The 24,514-nt window shown below is 36.8% G+C and overlaps 1 protein-coding gene across 1 annotated transcript in view; it reads right to left on the bottom strand.

Moving 5' to 3' along the window:
• The window catches only part of LOC105055807 (mediator of RNA polymerase II transcription subunit 15a), a 37,698-nt gene extending 15,814 nt beyond the window's left edge, over positions 1 to 21,884 (bottom strand). The window contains 10 exon segments of the mRNA XM_073246843.1: positions 646 to 778; positions 2,138 to 2,151; positions 5,629 to 6,164; positions 6,167 to 6,463; positions 6,613 to 6,687; positions 8,332 to 8,402; positions 10,370 to 11,734; positions 19,144 to 19,267; positions 20,771 to 20,882; positions 21,547 to 21,884. Coding sequence (XP_073102944.1) covers positions 646 to 778; positions 2,138 to 2,151; positions 5,629 to 6,164; positions 6,167 to 6,463; positions 6,613 to 6,687; positions 8,332 to 8,402; positions 10,370 to 11,734; positions 19,144 to 19,267; positions 20,771 to 20,882; positions 21,547 to 21,662 — 2,843 coding nt within the window. The 5' untranslated portion in view covers positions 21,663 to 21,884.
• Between the last annotated feature and the right edge of the window lie 2,630 nt (positions 21,885 to 24,514).

Genomic DNA, 24,514 nt, shown 5'->3' with positions numbered 1-24,514 from the left:
CGCTGATAATGGAGTTGAATCTCACGAAGAAACTATTAACAAGAAAACTGTGTGCCTGCATAGATATTGAAAACTGTGTGCCTGCATAGATATTGTTGATGAGGACTCATCCATATATAACGAAGGTTACTCTAAGAACAAGATCTCTACCCATGATTTCGTTCAGACCTATCAAGTTAAAAACATAAATAAACGCAATTTTTGATATATTTCTTAACAAGCGCAGACAAATATTCCCTCCCTTTCTTCTTCTTACAATCTTATCCCCTTGTTATCTCTCTCTCTCTCTCTAGATATATAGATATAGATATAGATATAGCGACAGGGGATTCCTTGAGGGAACTTGGTGTCCTATCTACGGTCCAAAACTCCATCATCTCCATCAATTAAAGAAAATTGAGCAGTGACTATTGTGGTTTGGGTTCTTCTACCTCCAAAATTAATCATGCATAACAAAAATAAGAACTAGTGCCAACAAAATCAAAATTTCTTATGGTAATCAGCAGATCATCCCATACCCACCAAGAAAATACCAAGATATCAAGATTTACAAGCCCACCGGTCGAATTAATGATCCAGGGCATGGGTCGGATTCATCTAAACCTAAAAAGCAAGAAGCAAGAAAAGGGCCCGAGATCCACTCACATCTTTTTGACGATCCTCTCCCGCGCATCGTGCTGTAGCTGGTTCCGCCAGTCGCCGGCCGCGGCGTCAGCGGCGGACGGCTCCCCCTGGGCGGGCCTCCAGCTGTTCCCCTCCATCGGCGGCGATCGAAAAGCTCAAAGGGCAAGAAGAAAATAGACAGCGGGAGACCTCAGCGGCGGCAGCGGAGAGAGAGGAGGAGACAAAGCATCGGCGGATAAAATCGGTGGAACGACCAAAGGGGCTGCAAGCGAGGGGGAAGGGGGCATGAAAGGGAAAGTGGGGGGAGAGTTGAAATCTTGGAATATTCCTTTTCCTCCAAGACACACAACCGTCTCCCCAATCTTCTACCAACGTGGTCCAACATAATGAGGGGTTCGGTTTCGGTTGTATTTTTCACGCTAAAGAACGGTTCACATACTTCGCGACGTATCCAACGGTTGACGTTGCGAATCGACCATTCTTCCGTACCAAAAATATAATCTAAACTCAAAATATATAATATATGAAGAAATTTTTTATGCGCCACCAACGGTGCAGAAAATCAAGCGCATCATTTTATATAATTTATCTATATAATTATTATTTTTTAATATATATTTAATATTAATAATTTTTTATTTAAAATTTTATATAATAAAAATATTTATTTTAAAAAAAAATTATGATATCATAAATTATGACTTTCTATACGTAAGATGTCGTAATATGATAAAAAAAATTATAACATTCTATTTATATCATGACATTCTGCATCAAATTATAATTTTTTATATGTAGGATGTTATAATATAGTTCAGAATATCACAATGTGGAAGAAGTATTTTTGTTCAACTACTTTTCAATATATATTTAATATCTATAATTTTATTTTTTTATTTAAAAAATTTAAATGATGAAAATATCTCTATTCTTTCAAAAATATTATAGCATTATGTGCATATTATAGCATCCTGTATTATATTATAATATTCTGTGGATAAAAATTATGACTTTTTGAATGCACGATGTCATAATATGGATATAGGATGTTATACTTTTTTTTTTCAAAAAATATTAATATTTTTATTATTTAAAATTTTAAATAAAAAAATAAAATTATAAATATTAAATACATATTGAAAAGTGATGATTACATAAATCAATCAGATAAAATGATGCACTCCATAATAGATTTTTTACACTACTCACAGTGCACAAAAAAAATTTTATGATATATGATAATGGGCTCAGTCGTCAGAAAATTTTAGAGGAGGCAAACACCTCTCTTATTGCTAATAGATTTCATGAATTTCATTACTATTTTCTCACCGGACAGTAAAAAATTGCTAATATACATGTAACAGACACTTAGGCATTATTTCTGAAAGAAAGTCTCGTGACTTTGGCATGTAAGAATTTCTAACAAGTTATTGGATACTATGGTTTCAGAAAAATGTTTGACTCCGAATTACATAAGATTGTTATTGAGATACATGCAACTTCCTAGTTATACCTTTGAAGCTTTGACTATTTGTATGAAGGGTATTGATGAATTGGAGCTCAAAGACAGTGGTGAGTAAATGTTAGTTGGGAGGTGAATTCATAATGAAAGTTATTTTCTAATTTTGTGCAGTGATTAGCCGGGTAATATATTGATCAAAGATTTAAAATATTTTGATCAGCTATATTTTGATCATTCATGAATCATTTTATCGCTTATCTAGATGATCTAATTGTGACATGTGGCCTCAGCCAAGTATTATCCATGCCAATATTTTCCACATCATAATTTTAATTCTTTGATTTCCACAAATGCTTATAACCAACTCAATTTCGTTTGAATGTTGGGGACTATCAATGGAGTTCCAGTAGGGCCAGAGTATGGGAGCTCTTGGAGGTGCCGATGTGGTGATAAGTCCCGCTGATCCAGTGCACCACCAACTTTGTATCCATAGATCTCACAAACTTACATCGGAGAAAAATTATTGGTTGAACCAAATCCATCACATCATTTTTAGACCAGTTCAACAATAATTCGATACATCTGAAACTTAGGTAGAGGGGAAAAATATCGGCGAATGAAAGTTTTTCAACCCCTTTGATATTGTAGTTAATGGCTGGCTAAATTGTTTTGAGTTTGCTGCAATCGCAACTTCTCAAACTGGTATTCTATCTTGTTACTCGAAATCTTCCTCCGTCTCTCCATCTGCCTCCTTCATGGTATCTCCCATGATGGGCTCCAAGCCTATGTCGACAGAGATGAGTTAGTGGCAATAGTAAGGGCATCTTGGAAAGGGCCTCGGCCCTACAAAAACCTCTGGTGCACAGCTTGTGGCTCCAAGCCCATTGCCAGTGAGGATGAGTTGACGGCATCGGCATGGGGATCTTGGAGAGGGCCCAAGACTTGTCTCGATTTTTTAGCATTTTTACATCCTTTGATCCCTAATCTAGTCGATCAGTTTCTCTGCAATAGGTATTTGGCCTCCATGATGTCTTCTACAAGGATCTCGATTGCGCCTCTTAGAGCTCCAAGCCCATTGCCAATAGAGATGAGTTGGCGACAATGGCGAGGGGATCTTAGAGAGGGCTTCCAATGCACCGCCTCTGGTGGAGATGAACCGACAATAGTGGCAAGGGGATTTGAAGAGGGCCTGGCCCTGATCTTAATTTATTGACATATTTATATCACGTTGGTCCTTAATCTTGCCAATTTTTTTCCTCCACAAACATTTTGAATTGTGATTGAACTGATCCAAAAATGATAGAGTGGATCTACTTTAATCAATATTTTTTCCATCTTTTCTTCGGGGCATCACCAACAATGATCCATGCCCTTCTTTGGGTTAAAGACTACATCCCATCTGCTAACACCTTATTGATCAATCAATGTCAACATCTTCTTTGATGAATGGTTTTACCGACACCACCCCCGGCCGACCATCCTGGGTCCTCGACCATATTGCTATCTCGACCTCCAACCTTCGCCGAAGGCTTGCTTTGGCCTCAATCTCAACCTCCATCGAGATCCCTCTAAGATCTTTGGGCTTTTGTTTGCCTTATGGATTTTGTCGTGGGCGCACTTTTCTAACATAGTATTCTAGATCACATAAAAATCATTTTTAGAGTGTTAATTATTTGATTTCTACAAATTATTCACCAAGTAAATATCTTTCGTCATGCGTATTATCTATAAAATACGTATCCTTGCCATTAAATTAGGACAATCTGAAAGAATTGGCATCTAGTGCATGACTTTGACTTGGGGCTTGCTGACATGGACATACATTGCAGCTAAAATCTCATTATGTTTTAAAAGTTTGAGATAAGACAATTAGTCATTAATTTCTCCCCTACCAGCCACGGAGGAATTAAGTTTTCAGCTATTGCTTTTTTAGATCAAGCCTCTACAGTTCTGACAATAGTAGGATAATCGATCTGAAGAAGTCCAGCTGATTTGAATTTTGAAGTTCCACTCAGATTTACGTTTTAGATAGTATTGGGTCTTTATATCATTAGGGGATATGGGTAAAGGTAGACCAGTTAATATCTGTCCAAATTAATCGTTGTATCCGAACCTACTCAAACATGGATAAAAATTTAAGTATTCGACTAATATCCGTATTCGTATCTATGTCTACAAAAAAAAAAAAAAAAGGATATAGATAAATAACTGTACGATTTGTAACCAAATATTTGATTTTACTTATAATCTTATTTAATTTTATATAGTATCTATTAAGTTTTAAAAAAATATATAACTATATTAACATGCCATTAATTTGATTTATCATTAACTTAGTAATATTTTTTATTGTGGTCATAAAATTTAACTATGCAATTTATATCCATATTTATATCAATATTTTTCGTATCCAATTTGTATATGTATCCGTTTAAAATAAATATAGATATGAAAATTTTCATCCGATTAATATCTATATTAATATTTATATTAAAAAAATAAATATAGATATAGATATACTGATATTCGATCTATATTCAATCTAATTTTTGCCCTAGTAGAAGATAAATCTAGCGAGCTGATTAGGGCTGGGACGGTAGGGCTTTTTGGAATTGAGCTATGGTTCCTGTGTTGCTTGGGCTTCTTTGCTTTCTTTTTTTAATCATTTTGCTCAAAATAAAAAAAAATAAAATAAAATAGTTTTCTTTTTCTTTAGGGTAGAGCATGATAAAGTTTCAAAATTTGGTTCCCCAGGATCACACCAAAGATGTCTTATGTACCAAGTTAGTACGGAGAAGATGATAAAAGAAATAATTACAAAGGTATAGGAATTTTTCTTATATCTCCAAGGGTCCAATTCTTGCTAGTGGCATTTCTAACATATTTTTCTCAAAAATACAAGAAGTAATTAAATGCCTGTTTAGTACTTTTTTTTAAAAAAAAATAGAAATATAGAACCAAATATAAAAAAATATATTTGGCTATCATATTTCTATTTCATTTTTTTAAAACAACTCTCATTATTTTCGAAAAAGGAGAAAGCAAAAAAAATTACTTCCATTTTTTTACATAATAGATTTTCACCTTTATCATCCCAACCCGGCAACCCCACTTCTTTTTTTGCCTAATCTTATCCTCTACACCATTGCCACCAGCCAACGTACCACCTCTCTGGACTTTGCCAGCCATCTTTCTACCCGATGCAAGCTATCCCTCATTCTCGCCGCATCGCCGGACCCATTCCTACTTCCTTTTCCTCTCACACTCCCTCGACTGTCTCTCTGCTCGACATCAAGCTCTTCCTTGTTTTTAGCCACATCATCAGCCCCAACTCCCTTGTTTTCTATTGTCTGAAATCTGAAAAAAAATAGGAATAGAATTTCTAATTTCAATTTTTTTTAAAAAAAATGACAATGATGCCAAACACAACATAAGTTTGCATTAACAAACAAGAGAGAATAACATCCCCAAGCCCAACTAGCTTCAGTATTCTGAACCAGTACTGACAAATTAGGATGTTCAGAGAGAATAGATATATCAGCTAGAGGAAAACTATGAAGACGAACAAGATGATAAAGAAGAAAAAGATGAAAAAGAAAGAATCCAAATGATGATGATGATGAACATCTTGTAATTGCTGCTTCATTTGCTCTCTTTGCATCAGTTGCCGTTGTTGATCCTGCTGTTGTTGCTTCAAATACTGCTGCTGTATTGTGTTAGAACTTGGTTGCACAAGACTAGCATTAGGTTGTAATGTATTCATAGAGCTGTTTGATAGAGTATTGGTGTTGGTCTGTTGAGGTGCATTGACGGTACTTGGCACAGATCCCACACCACCTTGTTGCTTGGAGCCCACAGCACCCTGCTGCAATGAATTAAAAGAACTGCCTTGTACTGAATCCAGATTAGCAGCAGGCTGTAATGCATTTGTGATATTCTGCTGTGTCGTTGGAACACCAAAGTTTGTTGGTCAAGGCATGGATACATGTTGCATGCCGGTCACAGCAGATGGCTGCATTGAAGTTGCTGAAACTTGTAAATTCATTTGTTGCACCTGGTTTGGGTGATTGTCAATTTGTCATGCTGCTGCAGCTGAGAAACTTGGGATGGTTGTTGCTGTGGCATGGAGTGAGCAAGCCCACCAGGATGCTGGAATTGCTGTTGTCCCTGAGATTGCGATGGTATACCTTTCTTTTTAGTTGAAGCTAGAACATTATGAATTTGTCTCTCATACAGAGGAAGTTTTTCCTTCAAACCAGGTTGAATATTATTCTTTGAAATCTGTAGAATCACTAAAGTACGCTCTAACATTGTCTTAAAGGTTTTCATTTTTTCAAACTGTTCTGACGGCTTTGCAGGTGGTATGAGAGCATCATGCTGAAGACATTAAAATACCAAGAGAGATGCATAAGTTATCAACGATCAGAAAGGCTAGCAGAAGTTAGTTTAAATACAAGATTTCTTCTATTAATGTTTTGAAATAAAATCTAAATTCTGTGCAACAAATTCACAAGAGATATTAGAACCTGCTGCAACTTCAAAGCGACCTTTTGGTAGAACTCATTGAGGTCCGTAAAGTACATCTCCCTCCAGGATTTTATCTGTCGTCAATAAAATATAATCAAAATATTAATGATAAAACTTCACAGGAACATATATAGATGCAACTTGTACTCTAATTGTAGAAGCTATAAAATTGATATACCCAATGGTTTATGTTACCAGCACATAAATCTGATAAGCAAAAGAAAACATGACAAGATGTACCAATTCATATCGACATTGAGAAATGTGACTTCCTTCGATGCATGTTATCAGTGAAGATACATGAATGTGTTTTGGGTCTAAAAACATGTGATGCGCCTATTTGGTCATCAGAGAACATAATCTAAACTAACAGAAAATATTATAGATGACTTGCAACTTTTCTGCTCATAATTCTTTTTGACCTCAGGGCTTATAAATTTCCCTCCCAACTATTCTCCCAAAAAATTTTCTCATCATTCTCATCCTAAATTTTTCTTGCAAGTCTTTTGACTCAAAATCCTTGACAAAACCCATGCATGGCCTGCCATCAACTTCTCTTCTGACCAAACCTGTAAATTATAGTAGTATGATGCATGTGCCATGCATGCACTTTGATGAATAGGAATCCTGAAAAGTCTGGAGTTTCTATCTGGACCCTAGTGTTGAGGTGTGCCAGGGGCACAGAGGCATGCAACACGTCCAAGTATCAGCACTGCAATAATTTCTCATGAGATGTCCTGGCGCTTGAAATCTTGAAAGAAACAACATAAAGAACATTTTAGAAAATACAAAAATGGACCTATATGAACTGGAGCTCCATGGATGGAGTACTCTGAAGTTTCAATTTAATAGTAGAATGGATGAGAGTACGGGGAATTGCTACTGATGTTATGACCTGACAAAAGAATTTCAATGTTTAAGTAATTATTTCCCTAGAATAGGACAGAAGCTAGACCAACACTACACAAAAGAAATGAATTTCAGTGATAAAAACATTCCAAGCAGGGCTATAATAATTAAAGGGCTATAAAAAGTAGCCGTTCAACAAAGCCAAGTTCCTCATGAGTTCCATATTATAATACATAGCCCAGAGCAAGGTAGTCAGAATCTTAAAAACTTCATTTCCAAAGACAAGGGCCAATATGAGAAGTTTAGGGGAATTTGTTTGGTTTACTTATTATAATTTGATATGGAGATGTCAGGTGCTCTGGAATTATTTTGAACAAATATCCAAGATGCTTATTCAAAGTCAGTATAGCTTTATGCTAGTAAAGTAATCAAACACGAAAATATTAGCCTCTCTTTCGAGACTCCAGATGAGCTGACAATATATGTTATCACTTAAGAAAAAAATTTCAGTCTATTCAAACTGTGGATGGTTTGGAGCTGATTTGGCCCTCAATTTGGAGAAATTATATCCTACAACACGTGCACCACATGGTGGTGCACCACACCAATCACCTCATCTCATTTTTGTGGGGCCCATTCACCATACATTTGTCTCAGATTGCCACCCCTCTAACCTCTTCTCAGATTGTTCCTATGGCGCACCACTGACGTGGTGCACATGGTGTAGGGTATAATTTCTCCTCAATTTGAGCCACTTGACCGACCGCAAAGGTATTGATCAAGCTTTCAACTTCAGAATTTGGGAAAAATAAAGGTTATGTCAAAAATTACACAAAAGAGTGTGAAGACTTAAGTTGTTTCAATGTTACCTTCTGATAGATCTCCTCCTGCAGATCAGCAACACCTGCATCGCCTGTTTGAGCTATTGAATCCACTGACGCTGAAAAAGAAAAGAGAATTCCTAAATCAAGAGGGATAAAACTGAAAATGGAAATTCAGCCTGTAATACAATCATTTGGCAAAAACCTTTTCAATTTTCAAGTGGTGGGATGAATCAGCTCAAACAAATGAAGAAATAATTTATATTAACTAAAATTTCCTAAAGGTTTTCAAACAAGCATGACATTTTGTGATGTACAAGGAACAAAGGAGGAACTGCAAGAATTATTATGCAATCACTTACAAATAAAGAACACTTAACCTTCAGTCCTAGTGAAATACTTAAAGCAAGCCTGTCACTTTATCATATCATGGATATGCTAGCCTTTTCAGATCATTACACAATTTTGTGGACAATTTGTTCAGCATGGCATAAGTATGGTCAGAGATTCTTTAAAATCATGAGTTATTTTCCGAGAAAATGTATCTCAACAATGGAGCAAGACAAGATTGAAGAACACGTAATAGAAAGAAAATGACACAACAAAATGCACAATCCTGCATGATTGAATAGAACTGGCAGGCATGCGTCAGGAAATATAATTTCTGCAGTGTAATTAACAGCCAGACAAATATCATTCTCAATCCTAGAGCATCATCAATTATGATGGCTAGGGATTATAGGCAGGATCATAAATTGCAGATGAATAAGAAATAATTCATTAATGAGACCACTAATGTTATGACCTTTTCCAGTATGAATGAAGAGTATCTAACCATACAGCATGGTTGTTGGCACTAGCAAACTTAAAACCTAAGGGAGAAAGTAATGATCTGAATGCGGTTACAGTTGGAAGCAAACCAAGCACCAGATAGTAACAAGGTTAAAGAGGCTAAAAGGCAAACAGTGGACCCAGGACAAACAGACAAAACAGATAGACTAGGTAAAAAATATAAGCTAGCCAAAAAGGAGAGGAAGGCAAGTTACCAGCTCGATAGGGCTTCAGGAAAATATGCAACTCCTGGGTTTGAAATTCTAAAAACAAGAACATAAAATATTGTGCAATTCACAGCAATGGAATGCAGCTGCTGAAAACCAAGCAGAGCATACATGTAAAAGTTGTGAGCATATTAAAATGTTACAACAGGAAACCAAGGGCCAGAATCAAGAAACTTATAAATGTTAAAAAGAGACAAGGCAAAGCAACAAAGGCAATCCACAAGACCTAATTAAAGAGCTCAGAAAGCAGAAATAGAGACTGTTTTATTAGTAAAAAGCAAAGCAACCACTTTATCAAGTACTAATGTCATCAGGACTGCTTGCCAATCTTTACCAAACATAATCACTATTCCGTACCTGCCAGTCTTGGACAGCAAGGTTTGACTCATTAGAAATTAGCATCAAATAACTATTCACATGACATGGAGGCAATCCCGTCAGTGGACAATTCAAATCACAATCAGAAACATTTTTGGTAGTCCACCTCACCCACTTTTGGTATATGCAGAATTCTCCAAGTTGGGTGTAGCATCAACTTCAGAATCTCAAGCATGCAATAAAACCCACTTCAGGATGCTTCCACTATGCCTTATTGTATAACTCCTATTATAGACAGCACACTGCCCACTTTATAGTTAGTGCAATCAGCTCCTTTTTTCTTTTCCTTTTTTCTTAAAACTGTGTCTCATGCAGTTCATGAGGTACAACAAGAAATAAGTGAATGAATTGTTATTTGTTCTTTCATATAGTCCTGTGTGATTTTTTTTTTCCTAGGCTCCCTATCTTTCTAATTTTTTGAGAAATGGCTTGCTGCTTCATCACTCTTGCCTCACACTAGGTAACAAGAACATTGGGAATGTGATTAAGCATCAAGTCAGTTGGTAGAAATATACAATGGAGTAGCAAATCACTTTACAAATAATATAAAATAACCAAAAGGAGTGTGAAGAAAAAGTCAGGTTCATATAAGTAATATCCATTGGTTATGTGCAGGAGATCAAGGAAAATTTATAAATTTCATGACTTACTATTGGAGGAGACATCTCGAAGCACTCTTTGTGCCTGGATAAAATGCTTCTGCTGCTCAATTGCATTCTGAGACCGAAGCAAGGCACTTGGAGTTTGAAGCCCTTGCTGCAAGGAATTTGGTTGTTGTTGCATTGCCAATTGTTGTTGCAACTGTACAGGCTCAGATTGAATTTGAGAAATGAGTTGCTGTGGTGATGACTGATGTTGGGATTCTTGACCTTGTGGTTGCAACAATGCCAATGGTGTCTGCTGGGTTTGCTGCTGTTGTTGTGTAACCATCTTAGATTGTTGCAAAATATGCACCGAGTGCTGATGTGGCTGCACGTTTGAAACATTAGCAAGGAATCCAAGTAGCTGTTGCTGCTGCAGCTGCTGTTGCTGCAGCCCTAATAAGCTGATTTGGGGGCCTAACTGCTGCTCCTGATGTAAATAAATACTTTGCTGATTTAACATCTGCTGAGGCTGTTGCATGCCCAAGAGACTATTCTGCTGAACTGGCCGTCTCTGCTGCCAAGGCCGTTGCATGTCTTGGACACTACTTTGTTGTCCAAGCAGCTGCGCTTGCTGCGTATTTGAAATATCGGCTTGCTGCCCCACTATCTGTTGCTGCAATGGTAAATTTGATTGCTGAGGAACTGGAGTTGGCTGTCGCTGAAGTGAAGGTGTTTGTTGATGAATAGAAGGCTGTGCTTCTTGTTGTTGCTGTTGTCTCGCAACTGATTGTGGATGTTGCTGAAGCAAAGATGGTACTGATTGCTGGATTGAATTCAGTTGAATCTGTTGAAAGACAGGTTGCACTGCTGACTGCATTGTTGTAGGCTGTGTCTGCTGAATAGTCGACTGACCTGACTGAAGACCTGATGGCATTTGTATCAGAGACTGTTGAGAAGATTGCAGTTGCGTTGGCCGCAACAGAGACTGTTCCTGCTGCTGCTGTTGCATATGCGGTTGCAGGAGTGAACAATGCTGCAACTTCTGTTTTAGTAACTGTTGTTGAAGCTGGTGCTGGTAAATAAGCTGATTCTGAGATTGCTGCTGCTGTTCGGAAGTTACGTGCTGCTGGTACTGCCTTCCCTGCATTTGCCTTTGCACATTGGCATAAATATCTGGTGCTGCACCTTGCCCTACAGAATTACTTACAGAGTTCTGTGATATTCCAGGCATGTTCTGCAGGTTGGATGTCTGACCAACACTGGATATATTGGACTGACCAAGACCTGCGATAGATGATAGCGCAGAAGGCAGGTTGGCAGAACTTTGCACAGCAGTTGACGTGTTATTTTGAAGGTTTTGCGGTAAAAGTTGTTGCCTGGCTGGAAACGGATTAACCATGGGAATTGCTAATGATTGCCCTTGATTGCCGACTGACACCGTTGTTACAAAGATACCAAGATGGTTGTTAGTTGACAGAATTTTTGAAAGCAATGAAGAAGAAAAGTTCATCATGCGAGTAATTATCCTCCCTCAGCAAACTTTAATCAACAAAGCTTTATGCCATCCATAAAAAGTTGGATCTAGTATTAAAGTATTATTTACCAGAGTTAGAAAGCATTTTACAACTGGCTCTCCACCTATCATCAACCTCATGGATCAATTTTATACCCTTACTTGGACCCTTCGTTTAGCTTACACATCTGCACCAATAGTTTAAAAAAAGACATGCACACATGGGTTCATAAGAAGAAATTCCTGGATACACAAAGGATCCAGTGTTTACGCATGCACCAGCACCCTAGAGCATATGTAATACAGGATGTACCTAGTTTAGGCATCTTTAGAGAAGGAAGAGACTTACCATAAGGCATAAAGAGGTTGATACTTGGTAGTCAGAAAACCTATCCACTTTGTTGCACAACAAGCTTAAAGAAATGGGAGCAAAACCCAATATACATTAGCACGTATCCTACATTGGATTCTTTGAACTAAGAATTGTCAATGCAAAGAAATAAGATTTGGTTTGTCCATGTTTTGGATTTTTATGTGGTCAGGAATATACAAAAAGTGGATGATTTCTGCTAGAAAAAAATATGCACCTTCTTCAACAATTCCATGCAATTTTGCATGAAAATTAGCAACATTAGTGTGTTTCGTGGAAAATGATTTTATATCAAAAAAGTAATAAATCTCAAAATATGCTAATGAAAACTCTACAACCATCTATATAATATTAGTAAAATGATAAACGAGTATCAGAGGTGAAATCCCATGTTGATATGTGTCGAGCTCAGAGCTCTCCCAGTGCGCCATATGTCGAGCTCTGAACTCTCCACGATGGTTTTTTTCTCTAGCAGTATTTTTTTCTTTTTCTTTCTTTTTCTTCGAACCTTTCTCGAGCCCTCTCGAACCTTCTTGAGCCCTTGCGGACGCCCATCTCCTCCTTGCTCTCCTCACTATCACCTCCCATCAGTCTTCACCATCGCCTTCCTCCCCATCGTCTCCAATGTCGGGCTTCCCCTTCCAATCTCCCTTAAGTACTTTCCTTCCCACAGATCTCCGAAAAAGAGAGATGCCTACCTCCTCCCTGCTCTCCGACCGCTACCTCCTGCCGGTCTCCGCTGTCACCTTCCTCCAGATCGTCACCGGCATCGGCCTTCCCCTCCGATCTCCCTTAAGTGCTTTCCTTCCCATAGATCTCTGAAAAAGAGAAAGAAATGAAAACAAAAAAAAGAAACAAAAGGAAAAAAAAATTACCCAACACAAAACCCCAACCATCATCTAAACTTCCCCATTCAGCCGTTCTAAGCCTCCCACCCGGTTGGGACTCCTGAGGACGGAAAAAATAGAAAAAAATGGGGGAAAACATAGGAAAAAAAAATGAAAATAAAAGAAAGATGGAAAAAAATTTAAGGATAAGTCCTTTCCCCACATAGATGATCATTCTTTTTTTCCTTTTCACTTCTTTTTCTTTTTAATTCATTATCTTTTTCAGCAATCTCCAGGAAAAAAAGAGAGCACTTAAGAAAGATTATAGGGGTTTCTTAGGTTCCAATTGGGTTTTTTCTGAAGTATATGGGATTTTGTGCGAGTTGTGGTGGTGTGGGTTGGTCCCCTGAGGTTTTGAAAACTTAATCTGGGTAGAAGCATGATATTTTGTAGGGTTTGGGAATTTTTGATCAAAAGGATTCTTCTTTGGCTACAAAAATTTTCAATTTATGGGGCTCTATTCTCATGAAAACGATGTTAGGGGCTACATGATGGGGACCGCCGGCAGGTGACATTTTCGATGGAGGCATGGTAGAGGTGAATAGGGGGCCACTATATTTAAAAAAAAAAAAAAACTATATAGTGAGAGTTCAGAATTCCAAAAAGAGAAAAAGGAAAAAAATTAATCAATCTACATGAGAAAAGGTTTTGCCTTTTATTTTTTCCACCATTTCTCTGGTAATATTAGTAAAATGAAAAGCAAGTGATTTAAGGTGAAATGTGGTGTTGACAAGTTGGATTTTAAACATAATCTCAAGATGCCACATAAGTATGACTCAAAAGATGAATTATGTGATTAGTTGAATTATGTGATGTATAGTAATAGTATTGTGTTAAGTGTAAAGTCAAAATACCAAAAAGTAATATATTACATTAATTGATTATTTATGGCTTTTTCATGTTCATGAACATTTGCATTGAAAACAACAAAGTCTCTTAAAATTCTCAAATTTTTCTCATCTTAAGACATTATGACCAAAACCTTATCAAAACAAAAAAGCCAAATGCACCATCCTTTACGGTCCTCATTTTCACTCTCTAATCTATTAAATTTAGAAAAGAAAAATCTTTCTCTTTCTCTGCTGTCAATAGAAGAATTTGATCAAAACAATAAATAAAAGAAAAAAACAAAGAATTTGCCAATGGTTGCTAATGCCAACCATGATCGAATAGCCGGCCTACCTTACTCTCTACCACCGATCAGAAGCTAAAGCTTTCCATTATATTCCACCAACACCAAGGCATGCTCTCTCTCTCTCTAATTTTGGTGATCATATTTCAATTATGAGATATTCAAGGAATTTTTAGTTTGAATCACTGTTGTTTCAATTTTTAGGAATATTTTCACTATCATATAATTGGAAATTTTAGAGGTAACTATCATGAAGCATTCGGTTTTTCGTCTTAAGATGACTTCTTGAAGCATTTTAATTCAGAAGCATTTACTATGCAATAGGGTTTAAAAGGCAGATTTCATGTTGATTCATAAAAAAAAATTATCTTCAATTGATTTTGCAGAAATTCTGCACAGAATTCATGTTATACGTTTTAGACTTTCTAATATCGTTACATAGATAATTCGTTAGCTAGCTAAACTGCAGCCTGATATTTGAAACTTGAGAATGAAATTTGCCATGCCTAGAATAGATTGGCATATCGTTGGCTTGATTGGTAATGGTACTTGGTATTAAGCTACATGGAAGTTTCAAAGAAGCCAATATAAGTTTCAATTTTGCTATCCACACAAGACTATTTGTATTAAATCAAAATCAAAATACATGTCTGTTTTATAATGACAGTGTGTACATATGTAAATGCCCCCTTTTGAAACATGACATATTCAAAATAAGGCCAGTATTTTGCAGAAATTATCTTCAATTGGTTTTGCAGAAATTCCGCACAGAATTCATATTATATGTTTTAGACTTCTAATATTATTACATAGATGATTCGTTAGCTAGCTAAACTACAGCCTGATATTTGAAACTTGAGACTGAAATTTGCTATGCCTAGAATAGATTGGCATATCGTTGGCTTGATTGGTAATGGTGCTTGGTATTAAGCTACATGGAAGTTTCAAAGAAGCCAAATATAAGTTTCAATTTTGCTATCCACACAAGACTGTTTGTATCAAATCAAAATCAAAATATATGTCTGTTTTATAATGACAATTTGTATACATGTAAATGCCCCCCTTTGAGCCATGACATATTCAAAATAAGGCCTATAATCTTTTTTTAAACAGAAGGCATATCAGTTCCTATTGAAACTAAATAATCAAATAGGATTTTAGTATAATGTTGAGGCTGTCACAAGGGAAAATTGATGTTGATCATGCAATAATTTGTTATTCAAATTATGTTTTGTTGTTATTTTCTATTGATTGTTTTGGATGGGTTCATGAATTTATGATGCCTTCATTTCCTAATTGCTTTCAATTATGTAATGGTTGTTTAAATGGTTAGTTGATTTGATGTGGCGGTGTTCTATAGATATAGTTCCATTTTTATTTAGAGTCACCACACCGGGCAAGATTCATATAGCGGACATCAGCAAGGAAGGTAATAGGCGAAACCTGAAAAATACACAAGAAAAGCAAAAGAAACCTTAGGTAGTGCCTATGAGCTTATGCAGTGCCTTCACTTCTTTATCATTGGTGTTGTAGGTATTGGAAAAAGCTTTAATCTAGCTCTTCAGATGAGTAATTCCGCAGTTCTCCAAATTTTGATCATGTTGGCTGGAGAAATAAAAAGATTACAGATATTGTGATGCAAATGATGCTGCTCAAGATGTGGACAGCGATTTTTCCATTTAGTTTGAATAGATGAATTTTTTTCTCAGAATTGATTTTATTTTTTGTAATTTGCAGTTTCTTTTTCTGTGTTGTTTCTTAAAGAGTTGTTTTAATGTTATCCATTTACTATAAGGATTAACTTTGATAATGTTAGAAGACGAATTCGCTAAATAACCTGATCAGTCCTCTGGCCAATAGCCTTGGCAAGAATATTGTTATAATCCTTGACCCCCAAAACAAATTCTCTTCAATGCTTATTGGCACCGGGTTTCTATTTGACTTAGTGCAGCTGAAAATGGTTTGCAATCTTTATTAGATTGGTTGTCAGTTTATTAAACTAACTGAAAGATGGATTGAAATGGTAGACACCTAATATAAGCAACATCTTTTTTTTTTTTTTTTCTTGACTTGATTGAAAGTTTCAAGTTTCAACAGCCTGCGAAGAGCTAAATTTCAGAATTCATAATGGTCCTGTTCACTATGTAGCTGGATTATTAGAGTTTCTCCCAAGTGCTGCAGTACAATATAAAGCCTGAAGACTCTTATGAACAGAATCCTTTCTACAGCTTTGTTTTCTAATATCTCTAAGAATCGGAATCTAGTGTAATTTGTTTCCTTCCAGATTTTTTAGTTTAAAGGTTCTGATTGCATTTCTTTTGAAAGGAGGAGCAGAAACCTACCTTGTACCATTCTTGATTTTTGGACTTGCTAACATTAATAGCATAAAAAAAAAATGTTATTATGATTATCAATTAAACCCCCGCAATGCGGGGATTGAGTGCTAGTTTATTTCAATATCAGATATTGTCAAGTGGCAGAGAAAATTTCACATGCCCAAGTCAGTTGCTTTGTAAAATTGTTAAATTCAAATCAGATTTCATAAAGAAATAATAATTTATAGTGCAAATAAGAGCTGTTTTTAGTTAATTTATTATTAATTTGGTAACCATGCTGAGTTTGTACGAATATCCATGTTCCCATTTGTTGTTTATTCACCCATCATATCATTCATCCATTTAAATCGCACTTATTATTCTTAGAAACAATGGTAAAGTTTCTTATCGTAGATGCTTTAGAAGTTGAGTTTCTTTGTTGTGACTGTTTACTTAATCTAGTATAATGTTAATTCATGTTAATTTTTACGTTAGACTTCTTTAGTTAAGGTATATGCAAGTACTCTACATGTCAATTAGTTTTTTAGAATGCATCCTAGACATGCCATAGGATGCTAAAAAGATTGGTCAAAGAAAAAAAAAATGTCACGTCAAAGCATGTCTGTTTCAAAGAAAGAAGCATTTAAAATCAAAGTTCTCAGTTCCGATACCGGTGGCCATTCCGGTTGACCGACGGCACGGCTTGGTACAGTTCCATACCGGATCGGACAGGAGCGAACCGACAAAGGGACGTTCCGAGGAAGAGAAAAAGAGAGAAAGAGAGGAAAAAAGAGGAAGAGGGAGAAAGGAAGAGAAAGAGAGAGGGGGGTCTGTCGGAGAGGCCACCAAAGGGCCTCCGATTGGCCGACATGGCTGTCTAGCAGCGTAAACGCCGCCTGCGGTTCCGCAGTGTGAAACAAGGGCGATCGCCCCTATTTCACAAGCTTTTTTAAAAAAATCCGATAACAGTGAAGCCGGCAATGAGTTTGCCGGCTTCCTTGTTTTTGATCTTTTTTTAAAAAAATTGGAAATAGTAAAGCAGGCAAATCGATTGCCGACTTCACCATTTTTAATTTTTTTTAAAAAAATTCTGAAAAGTGAAGCCGGCAAACGAAGTGCCGGCTTCATTGTTCTTCTTCTCCTTTAAAAAAAGGCCGACGCCCACCGCTTCTGCGACTCCACTCGCGCCACTTATGCCGCCCAATGGCCATGGCAGCCACCCAAAGACCTCCAGCGGCCTTTCCGCCGTCCTGTCCTCCCATCTCCAATGGTCCCCCCTCTCTCTCTTTCTCGCTCGTTGAGACAGCCCCATCGTGCAAACCGAGCCGCGACGGCTTCCGCCACCCTTCGACGGCTACAGAGGGCCACCACCGGCTTCCGACGGCCTCTCCCTCTCCTCTCTCTCTGCCTCTGTTTTTCTCTCTTTCTTCTCCGATACTGGCATGTGCCCGCTTCCCCACCGGTCCAGTTCGGCATGCCCCGAACCGCCCGATTCGAGACGATTCTGAGAACCATGTTTAAAACAATTATAAAAGGGTAGGGATTAATGGACATTAAAGCATGTTCGTTGCAAGTTTTCAAGTGTCTAACAAAATTTTCTGTATTAATGCTTGACATATATCATACAGGCCCCTAACCAACATAAGCAAAATAAGTAATATGTTAACATTTTCTTTTTGCAAGTCCATTGAACTCCTTTAGTTGTAAGCTATTGACATTTCAATCCATTTATGCAGTTTAACAACATAGGAGACTATATTTGTATTCATCTATTTTGTCATTAAGTCTGACAAAGCAGTGGAAGCAAAACCAAAGGTCAACCTGACCTGCTTCTATTTAGGTCAGATTTAGGACAGGGATTTTAGTTTGGGTTATGCACAGGTCAAATTTTTTGACCCAGACATTAAACATGTCAGATACAGGTCAAAGTTTTGACTGTACTCACGTGATGAGAATAAAGTTTTATTTGGATCAGGTTGATTCTTGAACTTGGTGGAAAGATTTTGAGAACAATCGATGTCCTTTTGGTAATATTTGTAATATTCACCTCAGTTTGATGCATCAAGAGTTGCAAGGATTGGTCAAAATGTCTTAGTTAGTTTGGGTATGCATCATGTTGCATGGGTTTGGCCAGTCGGGGCAGTTAAAATGTCAGTGGGTACATGGGACAAAGAATCCCAATATGATACTGGGTCAGGTTAAATATGGTTCAAGGTCTCCATGATATTGTCCTACTTGGACCCATTCGAGCTATTAAACAATAGGCATGGAACAAGAACTAAAAAGGATGAGAAAAACATATCAAGAAACAATAGTGGATGCCAATTATACAGAAAAAAGGAACCAAATAAAATTGTACTTAGAGGTAGGGAAAGAATGCACATGGTGCAACACCAAATGATATTTCATTTGTAGAAAAAGCTCAGAGAATTATCTGCTTCATGTCGACTATAAGTCAAAATAAAAAGTGAAAACAAACAATTAGATGTTAAAACAAATGGAGCAGTATCTGTGAGTTTCTTTTAGATGCCAAGCATACAAGTACTCCAATACCCAAATGTCTCATTTAAATCTTTTATGACATTGCATTAATATGAAGCAATATGTTCTATCACGTCAATACCTTGATCTGTAGGATTTTGGTTCGGAATGGTGGTGTTTGGCATTGAAGAGTTAATTGGAGGAGTATGCTGAGTCTTTGTCTCTATTGAAAGCATTTTCAGAGAAATTTTCCTCAGATAATCAGGCTGCAATATCAGAAATATTACTTCCCATGAGAGCTGACAATTCAAATTAATGAGAATGAGAGGAAACACATATAAAGCCTTTTTTTGGAGGAAGAGAAGGAATATGCACAACAAGGAGACTCGTCTGTCCACCTTGTGGATGAATATATTCGCTTCACCTACAGTTTGACTCGCCCAGACTAGCTATCGAAATACTTACCATAATACATCTACATTTTAAATCAAGCCTTTATAATTAGCAGAATTTGATTATCTAAACCCGCTATTCCTGGCCGAACAACACATATCAGTCAAAGAAAATCAAAAGCATGACTTGCAATATGGAAGATTAGCAAACAGCAGACAGCTGCCAACATCAAGTAGATCAAGTAGCCATGCTCAAGTCAAGGAAATATGTGGAAGTTCAGCAAGAGCTGCAGGACATTGATTTTTTCCTTCTTTTTCTCCACTAGATGAAATAACTACCAACAAGTAAAAAAGTAACAATAGTTCCTATAACTGGCCTCTCAGCATGCTAAATCATGATACCCAACCAACTCATTAATTTACAAAAAGTCTAGCTTCTCCCATATGTTTTTATTGAGATTTGACTACGAGCTTAACAAATGCACCTCATAAGCATAGACCGTGCATTTTCATATTTCATCAAGCAATTGAACTCCTTCAATCTCTTACCAGCCCCTCTCCCATTCTCCTAAAGGCATGCAGGTAGCCATAGAAAACGAAGGAAGACAAATCAACCTTTCCCCTCAGCTCTTTCCACTTACAATAACATACATTTTTCGCTATTGCACCACATCATTAGTATCAATTCACACTACTACTCAGCTCCAAAAGGCCAAATTCCACAACTCCACCGTCTCGATGATCTTGACATGCTACATCTTGATGAGAATTGTACAAAAACAAACATATCGATCTTTGTACGATGTTACATCATTAGTAGTAATTCACGCTGTTGAATTACAAATGGCCAACAATTCCTTGTGAGGGTTCTTGCTGTAAACATCTTCAATTCCACCAATCTCAAACATTTTAACATGAGAACTGCATTGCTCTTTGTACTACACTTCATCAGTAATGTTAATTTCCCCTATTTAATTCCAAATGGAAGACAAATTCGTTGGAGTGTTTGCTGCTCAACACCTTCAATTCCACCAATCTCATCAATTCCAATATGATAGTTACCTCGTATGAATTGTAAATAAACAAACATATTCAGATAAGGGTACCTTGATTACTTCACAAATCTGCATGTGCATGGTGACTAAATCATTTGATGACAAAACAGTAGCCAGTTTCAGCAGTCTGTTGTGTTCCCCAGGCCAAACACGAAGGACATTTTCCAGAACATACACTAGAGCAAGGCTGCAGCTGTAACTTTAAATTTGTAGGAACGCTTACTAAGAAAGAATGATGATTAATTGCTTATAGCACGAATGATCCATCTTACATCATAAAATAAGCATAAGAGAAGTTTGAGATTCAGGTAAATGAATGTACCTGGCTTGTAGCTGCGTTATATATCTTCTCTTCAAATCGTACCGCAATTTTCTGAAGTTCATTTAAGCCTTCCGGCACAGAAATAGGCAAGTGTCTCTTTAAAGTGTCCATTCTGAAAAGAAGAAGAAGAAGAAGAAGAAAAACAAACAGTAAATGCCGCTGATAATGGAGTTGAATCTCATGAAGAAACTATTAACAAGAAAACTGTGTGCCTGCATAGATATTGTTGATGAGGACTCATCCATATATAACGAAGGTTACTCTAAGAACAAGATTTCTACCCATGAACTCGTTCAGACCTATCAACTTAAAAACATAAATAAACGCAATTTTTGATACCTTTCTTAACAAGCGCAGACAAATATTCCCTCCCTTTCTTCTTCTTACAATCTTATCCCCTTCTTATCTCTCTCTCTCTCGATAGATATATAGATATAGATATAGATATAGCGACAGGGGATTCCTTGAGGGAACTTGGTGTCCTATCTACGGTCCAAAACTCCATCATCTCCATCAAGTAAAGAAAATTGAGCAGTGACTATTGTGGTTTGGGTTCTTCTACCTCCAAAATTAATCATGCATAACAAAAATAAGAACTAGTGCCAACAAAATCAAAATTTCTTATGGTAATCAGCAGATCATCCCATACCCACCAAGAAAATACCAAGATATCAAGATTTACAAGCCCACCGGTCGAATTAATGATCCAGGGCATGGGTCGGATTCATCTAAACCTAAAAAGCAAGAAGCAAGAAAAGGGCCCGAGATCCACTCACATCTTTTTGACGATCCTCTCCCGCGCATCGTGCTGTAGCTGGTTCCGCCAGTCGCCGGCCGCGGCGTCAGCGGCGGACGGCTCCCCCTGGGCGGGCCTCCAGCTGTTCCCCTCCATCGGCGGCGATCGAAAAGCTCAAAGGGCAAGAAGAAAATAGACAGCGGGAGACCTCAGCGGCGGCAGCGGAGAGAGAGGAGGAGACAAAGCATCGGCGGATAAAATCGGTGGAACGACCAAAGGGGCTGCAAGCGAGGGGGAAGGGGACATGAAACGGAAAGTGGGGGGAGCGTTGAAATCTTGGAAGATTCCTTTTCCGCCAAGACACACAACCGTCTCCCCAATCTTCCATCAACGTGTTCCAACCTAATGAGGGGTTCGGTTTCGGTGAGTGCTTTACCTAATTAATTTTAAAAAAAATTATTTATAAAAATAATTTAATTTTTAATTTACTTATCAAAATAATATAAATAGAATAAAATATTATTTTGAATTAAATGACATTTTATGATGGCCACGTTACCCACTTTTTTTCTTCCATTTTTCACGTAGATGATAAAAAAAAATTATAATCATTAAATCAAATGGTATTTTTTAAAATATCATTTAATTTGACGATTTTATTTTTTCTCAAAAAAAATAAAAATTAAAAAAATTAAAAATATAATTTTAAATTTATAAAAAAAATAAAAATTATAATTTTGATTAAAATAAAAATCATCATTTCAAATGAGTATCCCCATTTCAAATTATGTTTTTAAAAAAATATCTAAAAAAAATTAAAATAAAAAAATAGAAATTATAATTCTAAATTTTAAGAAAATAAAAATTTTAATTTTAATTCGAATAAAAATCATCATTCCAAATTACAATCCCCTTTTCAAATTAATTTTTTAAAAAAATATCATAAAAAAATAAAAAAAAATAAAAAAATAAAAATTATAATTTTAAATTTAAAAAAAAAAAATTTAATTTTAATTCAAATAAAAAATATCATTTCAATTTTTTTCTCATTTAAAATTAAATTTTTAAAAAAAAATATCTTCAAAAAAATCTTAAAAAATTAAAAAAATAAAAAAATATCATAAAAGAAGAAAATAATGAGAAAGAAATGAAAAAAATAAAAATTATAATTTTGAATGAATTTTAAAAAATAAAAAATTTAATTTTAATTAAAATAAAAAACATCATTTCAAATTAATTTTTTTATTTAAAATTAATTATTTTTAAAAATATCCCAAAAAATTTTAAAAAATTAAAAAAATAAAAAATGACATAAAAAAGAAAAAAATGAAAAAAGAAATAAAAATTATAATTTTGAATTTTAAAAAAAATTATAATTTTGAATTTTAAAAAAAATAAAATTTTAATTTTAATTAAAATACAAAATATCATTTCAAATTACAGAATTGAATTGAAAAAAAATAAAAATTCTAATTCTAATTCAAAAATAAAAATTATAATTTTGAATTTAAAAAAATAAAAATTTTAATTATAATTCAAATAAAAAACATCATTTCAAATTACTAAATTAATTTAAATTTAATTTTTTTAAAAAATATTTCAAACAAAGGAAAAAAATACCTAAAAAAATGACAAAAAGGGTAAAAATGAAAGAAAATTAAAATTAAAATTTTAAATTATAAAAGTTTTAATTTGAATTCCAAAAAATTAAAAAAATACCATAAAAGAACTGAATAAAAGAAAAAAATGATAAAAAAATAAAAATTATAATTATAATTTTTTTAAAAAAATTAACTTTAATTCAAATAAAAAATTATCATTTCAAATTACTATCTCCATTTTAAATTAATTTTTTTATTAAAAAATTACATAAAAATAACTAAAAAAAATTAAAAAAATTAAAAATATCATAAAAAAAGAGAAAAAATAAAAAAATAAAAATTTGAAATAAAACGTCAAAAGGAATGGCGTTTTTGAAAATGCCATCTCTTTTGGCTTTTTCAACCATAAGACCCAAAAAAAAAGAAAAAGAAACCCCCCTCTTCTCCCTCTTCTCCAGCATTTCTCCAGCTTCTCCGACGTTTTCTCCTCTCCGACGGCGAGCTCCCGACGGCGGTGAGCTCCCTCTTCTCTCTTTCCTCTTCCTCTCTCTCTGCCTCTTCTCTCCCTCTTCCTCTTTCTCTCTCCCTTTTTTTTCTTAGCCGCCGGCGATAGACGGCCGGTGGCGGGCCCATGCGCCCCCCCGATTGGTCCACCGGCGGCCACCCTGCCCCTCCCCTTCCCTTGGCCAGCCGCCCGCTCTCTTTTCTCTTCCTCTCTCTCTCCCTCTTCCTTCCCTCTTCCTCTCTCTCTATTTCTTTTTCCTTGGCCCGTCGATGACAGCCGGCCGACGGCGGTCCCGCGCGCCCCCCATGTGGTTGGTCCATCGGAGGGCCACCGACGGCCGCCCCGCCCCTCCCCTTCCCTTGGCCGACCCCCTCTCTCTTTCCTCTTCCTCTCTCTCTCCCTCTTCCTTCCCTCTTCCTCTCTCTCTCCCTCTTTTTCCTTGGCCCGTCGGTGACAGCCGGTCGGCGGCGGTCCCGCGCGCCCCCCCATGTGGTTGGTCCGCCGATGGGTCATTGGCGGCCGCCCCGCCCATCCCCTTCCCTTGGCCGGCCCCCTCTCTCTTTCCTCTTCCTCTCTCTCTCCCTCTTCCTTCACTCTTCCGCTCTCTCTCCCTCTTTTTCCTTGGTCCGTCGGCGACAGTCGGCCGGCGGCCGCCCCTTCCCTTCCCTTGGCCGACCGCCCCACCCCATCCCCACCCGTGGTGGCCCTTCCCCAGCGGCGACCTTGCGGCAGGCCCCAGCGGTGGCCCCCCAGAGGCGAGCCCCCAACGGCGGCCCCGACAGTGGCCCCCCACGGTGAACCCCGGCGACGGGCCACGACAGGCCCCGACAGCGGCCCCGTGACGGCCCTCCGATGGCGGGCCTTGCGGTGGGCCCCCAGCAGCGGCCCCGCGGTGGCCATCC

Source organism: Elaeis guineensis, chromosome 12 (assembly GCF_000442705.2).
Source record: "Elaeis guineensis isolate ETL-2024a chromosome 12, EG11, whole genome shotgun sequence".
Lineage (NCBI taxonomy): Eukaryota > Viridiplantae > Streptophyta > Magnoliopsida > Arecales > Arecaceae > Elaeis > Elaeis guineensis.
Note: the sequence above shows the minus strand (reverse complement) of the source record. Positions and strands in the feature narration are given on the sequence as shown.